The 16,263-nt window shown below is 32.0% G+C and overlaps 1 protein-coding gene across 2 annotated transcripts in view; it reads left to right on the top strand.

Moving 5' to 3' along the window:
• Positions 1 to 5,409: 5,409 nt before the first annotated feature.
• Positions 5,410 to 16,263, top strand: part of LOC148604939 (uncharacterized) — a 75,007-nt gene continuing 64,153 nt past the window's right edge. Inside the window, exons 1-3 of one of the 2 annotated variants that reach the window (XM_088551085.1) lie at positions 5,410 to 5,734; positions 15,160 to 15,233; positions 16,021 to 16,090. In XM_088551085.1, the coding sequence (XP_088407211.1) occupies positions 5,627 to 5,734; positions 15,160 to 15,233; positions 16,021 to 16,090 (252 nt within the window). In that variant the 5' untranslated portion in view covers positions 5,410 to 5,626. The remainder of the gene's footprint in view (positions 5,735 to 15,159; positions 15,234 to 16,020; positions 16,091 to 16,263) is intronic. The other variant, XM_088551086.1, reaches the window with a different exon arrangement.

Here is a 16,263-nt window from a genome sequence, read left to right as displayed (position 1 = left end):
TTTGATGGTGTTCTTTTACCTGCATCACCAACGGCGAGAGCAGATCATAGCAGCGGCTCGACTGCGTCCGTCCGTCTGGCACGTTTATATAAGAGGGCACCTTTTTTTGATTAAAATTTCCCTTCATTTTAAAACATTGTTAAAAGCCATTTTTTTACACTTTTTGTTGTAGACGGTACCTACTATGTGTACTATCTTAACTTTGAACAGTACAAAAATGTATTTATATGCATACCAAAGATATGTACCCCATATCACGAAGAAATTTTACAGATATTTTCCTTTATTTTCATTATGTTGGTCTTATTCATTCTCATAACTTTATGTTGTAGACAGTACCTACATGTATATTGTTGTAAGGTGTACCTCAAAATGTATTGAACCTAGTATATATTATTCAAACTATGCAGTGTTTTTAGTGCACAGTATAATGTGCATCTCCTATATCCTTTACAGATAATAGAAATATTTTTAACTTGTTGAATTTAGTCATTTTTAGCAGTTTATTCTACCATAAGAACATGCTTTATTCACATGTGATTGTGACGCAGGTCCAGACATGTAATGGTTCTTGTTTGAGCAATAAGACTTTATGAAATGTAAGCATTTCTATATTGTATCTTCATTTTAGGAAGGTGGTGGCGTCTAAATTGGTTCTGTTTTTCATTTCTGATATGAAATCCCAATTATCTATTTTCAAAATCCCTTTACTATCCCATACGGATTGTTATGGACAGACCTCCTATTGGTGCAAAAGATCAAATATCGATAGATTTGCATGAATGACACAATATCGCGTTATTGTCCTGCAGAAAAAAAATCTTTCACACTGATAACTCACGCCTTGTATTGCCTATATACGGTATAATATTTCGGTGCTTGATTTGACCTCTTATTTCGATTGTTTTGAGTTTTTCTTGTATCCAAATTATTTTTTTTTTCGATTTTTCATTTTGATATTATTTAATGATCCTGGTGATAGGTTAACTCCTTACGTGTACACCATAACAAATTTTGCCAAATTTATATGAGACAAGTATTTTGTTCACAAATAGGTACTTTTTAAACAAGATGGATTTCCATTGACTGAAGAATGAAGACTACGTTCGAGATATTACAAGTACTACAAAAACTTATTTCTGGTATTTAGATAATGTCGTCCTACTGATGAATACTAATTCAGTCTATTTTATGGCAAATCATTAACATCGGCGACATATTCCAAATTGAAATATTTATAAGTTTATATCATATTTGATTTTCTACAAAGTATAGTGAAAACAATCTTTAGAAGTCAAATTTTCACCAGTTTTTTTTTTTTTTTTTTTTTTTTTTTTGGCAAACACAGTTCAAACATCAACTCGGACACCATTTATCGAATAAAAAACTAACATCATATATGTAGTAAAACAAGTTTCTGATTACCCTTAATGCAACATTTTCATCTAACATTATGCTGCTATATAATTGAAGTCATCACCACAGAAGTTTTATGGTCGTATTCATGAACTCTTGGATCGTTATGGTGTATCTATCTGCACCATGGTCATAGTTTTCCTTTCCGCGTTTGTCTACCCTGGACTTGACTTTTTATGTTTTTAGAAAAGCAGAGGACGCTTATCCTACCGGTGCACCTGATCTATGCTCCCAGTTTTAGTGGAGTCTGATTGATTGGTTGATTGATTGTTGGGGTTTAACGTCCGAGCAGAAATATCTCAGCTATATTCAGACGATGAACATGAAATGGATGTTAAATGAACATGAAATGATGATGAAATGAAAAATGGGATGGGACACAAAAATAATAGAGTCGACAAATTTTGATTGCCGCTAGAAAAAGGGGAGGGATGGGTAATGTCGGGCAATTTAGCCTCCTGTGGCGGAGCGCAAAGGTTCCTACTCCTATCGAGTGCCACAGCAGGGTTCTTTAACGTGCGATGAACGCGGGGGTACCCCATTCCACCCCTTGGGCACACAACCCAGTTGCTCTGTGGGCAGAGCGCCTAGCCCAGCACTATTTGATCGCCTTTTACAAGCTTAGCGCTGCTGCAGGCCTATTCGTTTGAAAGTTATGCATTAGGAGTACTGAGAAATTGTTTTAACATAGAATCTCACGCGATGTCGTGCTATGCATACACCGACTCGTACAGTAAGTTGATATCGGAGAGCAAAAAACATTGCTTACAACATATATCTCATCTATATGAAGCCACATACCAAATTTGAAATTAATCCATCCATTGGGAGCCGAGTTTTTTGTTATCTGGTTCCCTAGTCAATATCATAAACAACCCTAGGATCGCTAAAATATAGACTTAGAACATCAGGAATGGATATGTACAATATATGAGTAAGTTGCCCCTAATGAATTATAATAAAAACAGAGGTGAAATAATTAAAATTAACTTAATTATCAGAAGATATTTGAGAGAAACTTGTGGAACGAAAATATTACTCGGGCTGCCAGGTTAAGAGGGTTGGCTAATATGAATTTTGAACGTCAGATGCTGTTCGGAGCTTGGTATCCAGTTACGTCAGTGTCCTGATCGTTTTTTTTTTTTTTTTTTTGGTATAATCTCCGTAGAACTTAAGTCGGCATCCTACAGTATAAGGTCATGACAGGGGAAATATTTGGACAAGACAACACGGAGAATACCAAAAGCACTACATACGAAAAACAAACCGAGTTACTAAATTGTACTGCTCAACTCCATTCAACCGTGGGTGAACCCATGTGTTTCGAAAGGGTAAGACTATTTCCTACTTTTTTCAAGACATCTGCTGTGTTGCATGTTAAAGAATGTTAACTCCGATGGAGGTGTACGGGATTAAAAGCATAAAGGAGCTTTTAATCGAATATACATACATCAAATATTACAAATGAAAACACACTGTATGCAAAACGTTTACAAGCACATAAACAGACACATTGCACATGAGATTACATACGTTAAGCACTGAAGTTAACACAGCCTAATAATCTGCATCATTATATAAGCGTTAAGATAACGAGTTAAAAATACAGAAAAAAAATGAGTATAAGCAAAACACTTAATTATAAGAGCTGTATCAAAATTTAAATCCATGGTCAACATATTAATGCAACTTATCAATGCACTGTCAGCTTGTATCATATCAAGCAAAGCTTCCTGCTTAACATAAACAGTGCGCTGTCAAACACCTGCCCCAGTCTCTCTCTACACAGACTATCATACCTCAGGGGCTGGAGAACCAGGCTTATTTAGGAGAAGACTTGCCATCCACCCCTGCCCTGTGGCAGTAGTTTTTTTTCGTAAGTCGCGGAGTTTTCTTTAAGAAATCGGCGTAAGTGTCTTTAATAGATTTTTATAAGGAAAGGATACAGATTAGGAGGCAAAAACTTCACATCCTGCAGCCGCTGGAATGTACTATAAAGGAAACTAAGAAGATTGTATCATATAATGTGAAAAAAAAATCAGGTTGGACCAAACCAATATGTAGTTTCGAGTTATCTCTCTTACTGTGACAAAAGTAAAGGAAACTTAAGTATACTAAAATTTATTTATGATGATTTAAGAAACGAAGAATTACTTAATTTTTTCCTCTTTAGTTCTAATATGAGATGATTTGAGGCTAGATTTTTTTATAAACCAGTCTATTATCAACCTTTGATATTCTTATTAAAGTATCACGGAAACATTCGACAACTATTTCTAACGCCGGCTTTACGGCGATTTATCAGACGGATTATGGAATTTGTTAAATTAAGTGTCGGTTCTAAAACTCTTTTGGTGTGTTCGAATATACTCCTTGAAAAGTACTGATGTATTAACCACGAATTCACATGACCTTGCTAGAAAAAAAAAACTTGTTAAGTTAATACATGTATAACACAGTTTTGAAAGTGGGCGTACTTGTATACACTTTCATCTTCCAAAGGGGGTGCACATCCAATTTTAGCTGATTTTCTCTCGGAATTTTTAATATGTTAAGCAAACATGCACCCATGGCGTCCCCTCTACCTACGAGCATGTAACACCAACAAGCTGTGGAATACCGAATGAGTATGAATAGAGACATCGGATGTCCCCGAAGATTAATATAGAGATGGCTATATATAGAAGATCCATCTCCTTAATCAATCTTCTACCAAAATTCAAGATTAATTGTCCATTTCTTAACAAAGATTTGTCGTGAACAAGGAATTAATTATATTTACTATATATAAATCCTTGTTGTGAAGTAAAGTATGTGTTTATAAGGATTTATAAAAATGTTTTCAGAATTAAGACATACATGTATGTGTTGATTTTCATATCAGCTTTTGATATCCATGTTTTTTTTTCAGAATGTTTGCCATATTTATCATATACATGTACTACAATTGCACCGCTTAAAAATTTTGCCAGAATCAACAATGAAATCGGTTGTCTTTTCTCGTCTAGTAAATTTCGTCACGAGTACGTTATACTCATGTTTGTACATGCATACAAGTACACAAAACAAAATATATGACTTTGATATAATTTATGAACCTAAACAAACTAGAAAAGTGAGTCAAGTTCATCAAAGTATACCCATGCCCTCCATCTACAAAGAAACCATATGGTCAAAATGGGACCCCCCCCCCACAACCAAGTTGAAAAATGGCCGCTAAGTTCACGTTTGGGATCAGAAAACCCAAAATTTCATTCAGATGGAAATGTTGAACGGAATGTACACAAAAGTATCGTGTGATGAAGAATATGTCCGAATTTATCAAATAATTCCATTAAAAAAGAGTAAAAAAAGTCGATCAATAGCGCATCCGATACCGTACAGATTCAAATGTATATGAGTGAAGTAAAAATGTGTGCACATGTAATTTTAGTTTCGTTAGTCGAATGACAGATACTTAAATTTTAAATACTTGTACATGGAATTCACATGTATGTTCATTTATAAGGTTTGTAATAGTAATCGGTTCAAACTAGAATTTTGTTGCATTTAATTATTGAAATTTTTCTTTGGATGTTTTTTCTTTTCGAAATGTGAATTTGGATGCTCTGTTAGACAGTGATCAATATATATATATTTACTGATCTTAGGGACATCAGCATATTTCGTTTGTCAATGATATGGAAAGTAGCATTTTTATTATGTCGTAAGAAAACTTAAGTAGTTCAATGAAGATTATGTACACTTGCACGTGTGGACTGGTGCAAGAAAAAAAATCAATAGAGCCACGTCAATTAGGGTAATTTGATGTTTATTTCTTCAGTTTTGACGTATACACCGACCGTCTTCAATGATTTCGAAGTTGTAAGTTCACTAACTACGCAAATGGAATAGAATTTGAATTGTCTTTAATTTGTTTCACTTCGATAATTTTGTAAAAAAAAAGCGTGTCTGGTTAAAAGTATGTATAATTGGTATTATATACGAACCAAATATCTCAGATTACAACTGAATGCATAAATAATCATAACAATACACAATCAAGATTAAAATTAGCGACCAGCGGTGTGACGTTTACGGTTGACTGAGTGATGAATTAACGCAGGTAGTTGGGAGCAAGGAATAACTTCATGGATCACTGATTTTCCAAAGACTAAGTTTAACTGACGATGTGAACACATGGACGGGGTAGCTTGACCAGTTATTCACAATGGCGACGGAAGAAACGGAGGAAACTTGGGATATAAAATTAAGACAAGATGTGGAGCAGGAATTCTTTACGGAGCTTGCATTACATGAAGCTGAGCGTTGGATTCAGGTGAGAAAAAGATATCGCGGAAGAAATGTTATTTAGCTCACGACATGTCAAAACGTTCTCATCCGTCAAACATAACCAATTTGTTCTACATTCAATTTTGACATATGTATTTGCCACAGGCGTTTTGATTTATGTTAGTAAACAAAATTGTGTGTAAAATTTTATGATATTTTAGGATTTGGTATCATGCTACATTGTATATTTACAAAAAAATGTAGTCCCTGTCAAACAAATGATAATGTAAAAATTACATTGTACATGCATATGTACATATATATATTTGTATTTGAGACAATGCAAATTCCATCTCTAGATATGCACCGAATGATTAACTCTGATTTTAATCCTTTCCAATACATGTTTGTGGATGTGGTACAATTTAAGGATTTTTTAGGTATTCTACTATTTCATTTCTTGTTGAACAGGTACACTTAGAAAAAAAGAGCATGTATGCACATTCACATTGTAGGTACAATAAATGTATAGGCCAAGCATACTGATGATATATATGTACATTACATGCCAGAGATGTCACATTTTTAAGGAAATACATGTATACACACATGTAATTATATACACTTACATGTACATTGCAGTCACGAATCAGGCAGGGGCACAATTGGTGGGCAACCCTCAAAATTTGGGACAATTTCTTTGCATGAGATCTTGATTTTTCACAAATTCTACCTCAAATGTTCTCAAAAGTCCTGGATCAGCCCTGCATTGTACAAAGTATATGTACTTTGTTTTCATATTTGTTGCCCTGTTTTAAAGCACATGGAGATGCATATGTGTACACAGTATTTATTGTAAATTGGTGCCTGCACCACATTATCTGTCATTGTCATATAAAAGGTACATCTACATGTAACACAATGTGTTCTTTATACATTTGTACATAATGAATAGATATGATGGTTAGCCACATAATACATGTATGTACAAGTATTATGATATCAAATTATATACAAATGTAACCGTAAAATCTGTACCCAAAATGATTGCTTTTTAATGTATACGTACATGTTCCTAACACTCAGAGTTTTACTTTGCTTAGTTACTTTCAGTAGAAATTTCAGACACACCTGTACAAATGTACATTTGTACATGTGTACATACAGGCATAGTTACATGTATGCAGCAGTATTTTCAATTACATGTACATGGTGAACATGTTTTTGTAAAAGTTTATTAATTACTGGACAAAGCATCATAAGAATTTAGTGATACATCATACATGTACATGAATTCAATTGTATTCTTACTTTTGAATTCACTGCAAATATGATTTACTTTAAGTCAAAACCTATTTAGAGAATCTTGGACATGTTTTCTGGTGTATCATTGTTAATGCCTGAATTTTACCCGGACAGTACAAAAAATTAATCCTAAGGGATGGGTTTGATCAAATTGTTGAAATTAATTTAAAACACTCCCATAACTACTTTGTGTATAAAAATGTACAAGTCTGAGTATATGTTATTGTACATATGTACGTCATTGTATACTATAATGTAACCCAGGTTTACAATTCACATGTTATGCATTTGTAGAACTAATATTTATGTTTTAAAATGGTTAACATGTGCCATAAATCTTTTTTTCTACCAATTCAATTTTCACCACTATAATTCTTACCAGGTGTTAAAAATCAGAATCTTTTTCAAGTAGGAAAGAAAATAAGAAAAGAAAATATGTACTTTTGTGCTTTGTGTATTGGGTTTCTCTACTTCAAAGAGAATATTGTTCCACTGGTAAAATTCCTTTTGTCAACAGTGGATACTGATTTGTTTGGTAAACTAAATTGGCCGAGTTTGTTTACTAAGTTAGATAGGGCTCTGTTTTGTCAATAAACAAATAGATTAGTTATCCCCTGTGATTTAGGGAATGTTTGTAATTTGTTGATAAAAATAATTGCATTGTTTTAAGTGTTATGCAAGTAAGAAATTTGCCAAGTGTTCAATTATTTATTTAGTACATTAAACTTTATGAATTTAGTACGTGCTGTCAAAACCATAGATGAACAAATTTTAAACTGATACACTTCTTTGAACTAAAAGTATTCATGTATATGTACATTTTGAATGTAAATTTGCTTCTTCATATGCATTTGTTTTAAGCAAACACTTACATGTGTACATTGTATATTTCAATTATTGAAATTTGTAAATGGCAGAGGGTTCGAAATAGAGACTGCCACCAATAACACCCAAAGCCTTTTCTCAATACTGGGGAATATGCATTGTATATACATTTGTACATGGTAACATGTACATGTATTTTGTCAGTTGTGAATCTTCAACTTACATGTAAAATTTACAGTGTATATTTATCTACAAATGTGAATCACCTGCTCTTCTGTAGGTGCTGTATCCTTATCTTGCCCTAAATTTTTAAAGTATTCTCTGTCATTTTTTGTTTTATTTTTTTTGTTCAATTGTATCATGTACATAAATTTTCCCCAAGAAGATTTTAACTGTCAGGAACTCGATGAACTATTCAATATATTGAGTTTTTCTTGGTTTTCAAATTATGTATGAATACTAGTCTATTGAATATCAATCATTAACATTCATTGAACAAAAGAACTATGTCAACAATTTATAAAGCAAAAAGAGCTGTGCATGCATTTGTACATGAACATCTTTTTTCTTGATATTTACGTGTACATATGCATGTACACAATCCACTGCCTTTCACAGGATCTACTTACTTAAAAGTTAGCTTACATGATACACCCAAATGGTCATACATGTACATGTTTATTGTGCACATATGTTCATGTGCATTAGGCTGAATTTTTATTATATTTATGGGAAAAAAATTATGCACTTCATGTTTACAGAAAGCTTTATCAACCTGTTTTGGTAGTGTTAAATTATACAAACAAATTTTTTAGCCCAGACTAGGGTCATGTCATCTCAAATTTATCAAACATTGACCCTAGATGGAAATTTGATTATAATGATTATAAACTGTCTCTAGATTTAAATACACCTAAAGATAATGCTTCAGATTAATGGTTACAGGGTGGCATAATTTACACTAAATACTTTAATACTAAGTCAACAATTTTTAGATTTTAATCTTGACTTATTGTTGAAGTGTAATCTACTTTTCAGGTTTTCAGAGTATACTAGCTATATTTGTCAAGCATGGATAATCTCGTGACGCTTTTTAGACCATTCAAGTTTTTTTTTGTTGGTAAACAAGTTGAAAACTATTCCGCCCCAAGGTACATACAGTTGTACTTATGAATTTTTAATGGATTATGTGAAAATTCATGTTTTGACTGACTTTTAACTTGCACAGATTAAACCCTTCTTGTATGCAGAGCATTGTAAAAAGATTAAATTGAGAAGTATTAGCTTTTAATTGGTTATCTGGAGAGAAATAATTAGGAAAGTTATTGTCTCGTTAGGTTAAATTAACCATTGAATTAGGGAGCATTGATAACAACATTAAACTTTGAAAGTAACACACTAATTATTTCATTTCAAATGCTATATACATGTATATGTGTATATATCATTTTATTCTGAAAAACCCATGTGTCCCATAGGTATACAGAAAAACATAGCATTTTTAAAACATATAAATAATACATTGGTTAGGTTGTTGAGGAACGAATATCTCTTATTAAACAAAGAAATTAAAAGGAAATTTTTAAATTATTAGAGAGAATCTAGTTGGTCATATACTGACACAGTTTTCGAAGTTTTGAGTGTTTTGTTTGGTTCATTATCGCACTAAACTTTATAGAATTATGGTTTCTGGTAAATTTTCTATCAATATATTTATTTCTGTCTCTTTGAAAAGCGAGACATTCCATTATATAGTGATATATCATTTCTACATGAAGGACGCAGTTGAAGTTCTCTTGGTATTTTATTCTATCTGCAGTTAATGATTAATTGTTCTGAATTTTATCGTTGCTAGTATATCTTTCTTTGATAGTAAATCAAAATAGTCCTCAAACTTTAGTCAATCTTTGAATAGGCAATAATTAATTGTCTTTGATCAGGGGCATAGCTAGGCCTGTTTTAGTTATACGCAAAATTACGGTGAGGGGTCTTGGGGGGGGGGGGTCGCTCAAGGCCCCCAGTGAGTCCGGCAAGGCAAAGCCCTGAGGGTACCTCCTGAATTTTAACGATTTTGGAGCCAGTTTTTCAGAGCCTATACTACATTCATGGTATGCATATGTGATAAATAACCTTTATTTCATCTTTAAAATGTGTGTTTTTATTTTTGCAACTTTTTTCCGAAAGTATGCAACTACATATTTGCGTATAGGCAGCTACGCCCCTGTTGGTAATTCATTGATTCTGGCCCACCATGTCTGCTTAAATTGGTCTTCTAGTCTAAGTTTTATCACACTCTTAAATAAAATATGTGTGCTGAAAAATGTCTGTACCATAAACACTTAATAGAATTTCATATTATACACTTAGAAGATTTGTAATTTTGCAAGTGTAATGCGTCATGTTTACTTGCATACATATACATGTACATTAAATGTAATATGTTTTTAACTAAATACATTGAAGTGTTTGCTTCAGGTTTATTTATATTATCATTTTTCTTTAAAGTATAACTTTTCTGTCAATATTCCTTAAACTAGAGTGCCCTTTTTGACCTGGATTACCCTGCCCTGCTACAGAGAACACTACAAAATCTAAGGTCAATACCGATTTAGAGTCAATTTGTATGGCATGTACATGTACCAGTATTATAATACATCTTATATATACATTGTACAGATACCATGATATACACAGTAGGCATATAGCCATGATTGGTTTCCATGACTTTGCTCTCTGGTTTTCAAAATTTCTGGTTATTCCTAGGCTGTGCATATTTTGATGATAATGGGGTAATTAGAGTGAGAAAGAATGTGCATATTAAAGCTTCAGATGATGGGATAACCATATTGCTATTATAATGTACACTTTTAACATGTCTAATTGAATGGAACTAGCAGATGAACAAACCATACTTTCATTCAATGTTTTATGATGTTAATAAAGTGTATGTTATAGAGCACTTTCTAGATTAGAACTGTTGTGTTATAATGATGATGGATTTGTAGACTTGTTGTTTCTTTGTCATCCTTATTTTGCTAATTACATGTACCTGTACATTTTAACATGAACTACCAGTTGTGGATCCAGAAATTCTGAAATATAGGTCCACTGACTGGCCTAAGAGGGACCCACTCCAGTGATTTTCATTTTTTATAAGCCAGTCTGTCTATATATATTGTGTGTCAAATATTTAATCACAATAAAATTCAGAGATGTATCAAGCTACAAAATGTATAATAATCTGCCCCATTTGTTCAGGTTTCGACCCATGTGGGTGTATCTTGCTGTGCTCCATAAAACATTTTAGTACGATATAATCAGCCAAAACTTTTTTTAGCATGAGGATCCACCTATGTACTATCATCTTGCAATGACATTTACATGCCGTTGCTCATCATTCGACAGACCACCTATGCCTCAGTCTGAATTTTTTTTCTCCAGTTTGGGTTCTTTGGATTTCCTCTCTGACACATTCCTGACTTCCTCTATTTCTCTCTGTAGAATGTTGGTAACTGCTATGGAGATGTGATTTCTACACATGGTTGTAGTATTTCCACAAAGATACATGTTAGTACCAGTTTTAGTTGGTCTTTCTGGAGTTTATTACAAATACAAATGTACAAATACTGTACATGTATCTTTGATACTACATTTACAGTGTACATATGTACATTTACATATATGCTGTATATTTTTGTGTAGGTAAAAAATTATCATTTCATACCACTATACTCAAGGAGTGGATAGTACATGTACGTGTGTACTGGAATCAGCTTGTCTGACTGTCTATTGTCACAATTATCTTTACTGTCAATGATTGGATTGATTTCAAAATATATACATTGTGAAGGACTTCAGTTGCTGTCCAATATCAACTTCCTGTTTCCTGGGACTGACTTAGAAATTTTTTCATTACATAAAATGATAGAGGAAATTTTCATCACATAAATGGATGTTTTATTTAAATTTCATATTTGGTGTGTGGCCATGCTATATACATGTACATGTAGATTCGACATACATGTATGCTGTAAGTGATTTTGGTTCCTGTCCAATATAAAGGTTTTGTACAAGTCAGTGGGAGCATGCCATGCACCTTTAAGTTTGTGGTTGTCTTGCTACATGTACATGTACATGTACTTCATGTATATTTTAAACTTTGAAACATGATAGATTCTATAAATCATGATTTGTTTTATAGTATACACAGTTGTTCATGGAATTTAGCAGTGTTTTATCTTTAAGTAGCAATGTTACTTAGATATACTTGTACATATTCAGCAGCAGTGTGTACAATGTATTTATTGTATGCTTAGACATATAAGGTGTGAACTTGAAGTGATTAGAATTATTTTAGGCCAAGACAGATGATATGATAAGATTACAATGGAAAAGAAAAATAGGGTACAATGTACATTTGTACTAAATACAGGTACATAAACATGCTTGTAGGTAGGCAAAATTATTTATTTTTTAAATTTATTTATATATGGATACTTATAGTCTACTATATATTGTACAAATAGTACTGTCGATCATTAAATTTTTAATTGTCCTGATATGAATTAATATTTTCAATATAAATTGTCACATGTCACCACCATCATAATGACAAGAAGACTATAATGTCATTTTATTTGGATTTCCCATGTAAATATCAGAGCAACAGCTGATATTTGAATCACCCCTGAACATTGAATTTAATAGGTACTTTATTGATTGTGGTCCAATTAAGATTAATCTTCAGTCCTTGATTTGATAATTTTATGAAACAGTTGTTTAATCATTAAATATGAATTTATGGTATGCACTACACATACTTGTAAAATTTCATGGGGATGTAATAGAGTTATCTCTCTTGTTCCACATTTTATTTGGAGATACATGTATGGCATTCTCAGTGTTGTTTTTTTTAAATTGGAAAGATATGCATGAGCTATAAAAATGGAAAACAATATGTGCATGAACTTATACATGCTGTACAGGATTTTTAAAATTCATCTGGTGTGACCAGCATATCAAGGATTTGTATAGTAGACTATAAAAATCTTTGTTCATACATGAAAATTTGTTACCTGATTTTTGTATTACAATCAGATTTTGACACATCTGAAATTCGATGTAGATAGGCGTATTTGGCTTACATGTTCCTACCTACCCTGAGTCATGATAATGGGGTTATTAAGTGGAATTTATCACCTTTTTTTAGGCCGACCAAAAATGGCAAAGAATGAAGTATATCACACATTTTGTACTACAGAAGACGCAGCTCCTAAAATAACCAATTATAAGAATCAACATTTTTCTTTGTCAGTCACACATACAAACAAGATAATTTATTGAAAGAGTGGATAACCAAAATATGATCACAAGTGCCAAAGAACATTTAGATTTTATGATTGTGCAGAACTTGTTTCACACACAATATAAATCTTCAAGCAATTCTTGGCAGGAGTATTTATATATTGGTTATTCATGATAACCTTTTAAGTAGCTATCTTTGTAAGAATCATGCAAAATCTGAAAAAATGTGATACAGCTGAAAAAAGGCTACATATTTTTATTTTTGTAATTAAGTTGTTTTATGGGTCTATATTATGAAATATGTAATTATTCATTCAAATCTGCCTGCTCTTAGGAGATAATCAACATTGAAAATCCAATAGATTCTATTGGTTTCAGTCTTGTATTCTTTGCCGCATAGGCTGCTATAGTATACCTTAAATTTTCATGATTTTTAAAAAAAATAGACAAGGACTTTCAATCTAACTCTTGAACGTGTTTTTCAATTAAGGAAATGTCAAAAACAATATTTAGGTCTATTTTAGAAAAAAAAAAGGCACGAACTTTGGTACACCAGGACAGGTCAAACTAAAGACAGACTTTTCTACTTTCACTTTTATTTTGAGTTCATATAGTAGACCCCTTTTCTGAAGCATTATTTTTCATGAAAATACTGAATTTTCTCAAAAACAGTTTTTTTGTCTCATAGATTGACATTTACCTTGTAATTGTGATGAAAAATGATAGTCATTTGCCAAGAAACAAAAACAGGAAAAGACAAAAAAGAAGCACACTCTATTTTTTAGCCGCCATGTTTTGACGTACAACAGCTCAGGAATATGCAATACAAGACTGATACCTATTACTAATAAAGACTTTTAGATATCTTTTAATGTTGTTGTTTTCTATAACTGTGTTCAATTTCCAACTTAAAGACAAAATACCTATGTCCTCCTGCTTTCCTATGAATTTTCATTCCAATTTTCATATAGGTACCCTTTAACAGTGTTAAGTCAATTATCTAAAATTTGGCAAAAAAAGACAAGTATGGATAAAAAATAATTTAGTTACCTATTTAAACATTAAATGTGGTCTGTATTGATAAGACAAATGCCTTAACTATTCTATGAATACAAAATTGTTTCAAAATCTCAAATTTTTTGGTCCATATTCACAAAAAGTCAAGTCAGGACCCCCCTTTTTTAGCCTTAACACAAGGGAGCCTCTTGATAATTTAAAATCTGTTTACTGAAACAGCCAATTGCACAAAGTTGAAGTTCTTGTTTACACAAAGATAAAATAGAGTCAAAATGTTGTATATTTATAATTATTTTGATGAAAAAGACATCTTAGTTCCCAAAAATGCTGATTTTCAGTCAAATTTGGTACCCTGGGCATGTGTAAATGTACTCGGTCATTACAAAAAAAGAAGTATCTCACAGACATAGATAGATATTTTGCAAGAACAGTAGATAGCATACACAGAAAACATCAAAGTTTCTACTTCATACACTATTGAAGAAAATTCATTTTTTATATGTCATTACCACCAATTTTTTGTAAGCCTCATTAGAATTTGAGTGGAAGTACCATTAGAAATGGTCATTTATGAGATAAAAAATGTTTTATTGGTCAGTTTTAATTTTTAATCAATCAAATGACTGTAGTACAGCATTTCTTGAGCAGTTAAAGTAGAATAAAAGTGAAAATGCAAACAAATATTTCAGTTTTTATATGTCATATGTAACAAGTGCAATTCAACCATTTTCAAGTCTACTCCAAGTATTAAAAATGTCAAAAAATCAAAACTGTTTATAATTCAGCAATTTAAGTCACCATATTTATATATTATGTAGTTGTGCTGAGAAAATCATTACTATCGTTGTAATAAATGGTAATAATTAAGCTGTATGAATAAATCTTAAAACTGATATTAGTTGTCAAATGATTTTTGACCCTAGGTTTACATGTACAGTGTATATTTGTAGAAAAATTGAGCTTTTTAACTTTACAAAGGTTTGCTATGGTATGAGATGCCAACTGTTTTCTTTATTTCAGTCTATCACAAGGAAGAAGTTTGAATATCCCGATGACTTTAGGAAATCGTTAGAAAATGGGGTACTGTTGTGTGAGTAAGTATATTTGTATATTTAAACGAGTATGATCTTGTTTAATACAACTGCATTAGTATTTTCATTTTTTTTTATAATGTGTATTATTTGTTTTTGTGTAAGTTTTTGTAAGAATCAGGCAAAATGAGAAAAATGAGAAACATATATTGCATGTCAAAAACCCACAGATCTAATTATAAAATTTCACTCAAGGATGTTCTATTAGAAAAGACCATTATTTGATATATGCATCACTGGATTTGCTAAGAAATTTTTCTATTTTTATTGTATTGAAAATGTGGTTTTGGACAGAGTTATCTGCTGTTTTCAATGCATTTCAATGAAATTATAACACAATGTACCAAATGATATGGAGAATCTTGTCTTTTATCCTTGATTCTGATGGTTATAATAGTCATTTTAAACTTTCATATTGGTGTTTTTTTTATATGTTTCACCCACTGCCTGATTCTTACTGAGACTGACACTCAAATATTAATAGTTAAAGGTTTAGGAGTGAAACCAGTTGGTATGTAGCAGTAATATATTATTAATTTAAAACTGCATGTAAGAACGTAAGTATGAGAATATGGTTTTAAGTCAGTACTAACATGAAGGGGCAATTTCACAGTTTTCAGACTGTAACTTGATAGTGGTTGCAACTATTTTCATGAAACTTTGGTGAATTGTTTATTTTTGTATTGATGTAAGTTCCATTTTAAATTGTTAAAAAAGTCAGATTTTCCATTTTCAAGTTATGATACTTTGTCAATAAAGTTAAGAAAGATTTGTTTATATATTCTTACAGACTGCTGAACAATTTAAAGCCAGGTTCTGTCAAGAGAATCAATAAATTGCCAACACCTCTCGCTGGATTGGTAAGTGTAAATCTGCCATTGTGAAAGTACCTTTTTTTTGTGGGGTACCAATTTTCGTGGTTTTCTTGAGTAGGCCAAACCATAAAATTTAGTTACCAACGAAAAGAAAATTCCCATTGATCTGTATACCGAAAACCACACAACCATGAATTTAAGAATCCACAAACTTGTGT

Source organism: Perna viridis, chromosome 10 (assembly GCF_037379345.1).
Source record: "Perna viridis isolate PV_CMFRI_1.1 ecotype Kerala chromosome 10, ASM3737934v1, whole genome shotgun sequence".
Lineage (NCBI taxonomy): Eukaryota > Metazoa > Mollusca > Bivalvia > Mytilida > Mytilidae > Perna > Perna viridis.
This window is presented reverse-complemented; position numbering and strand designations above follow the sequence as displayed.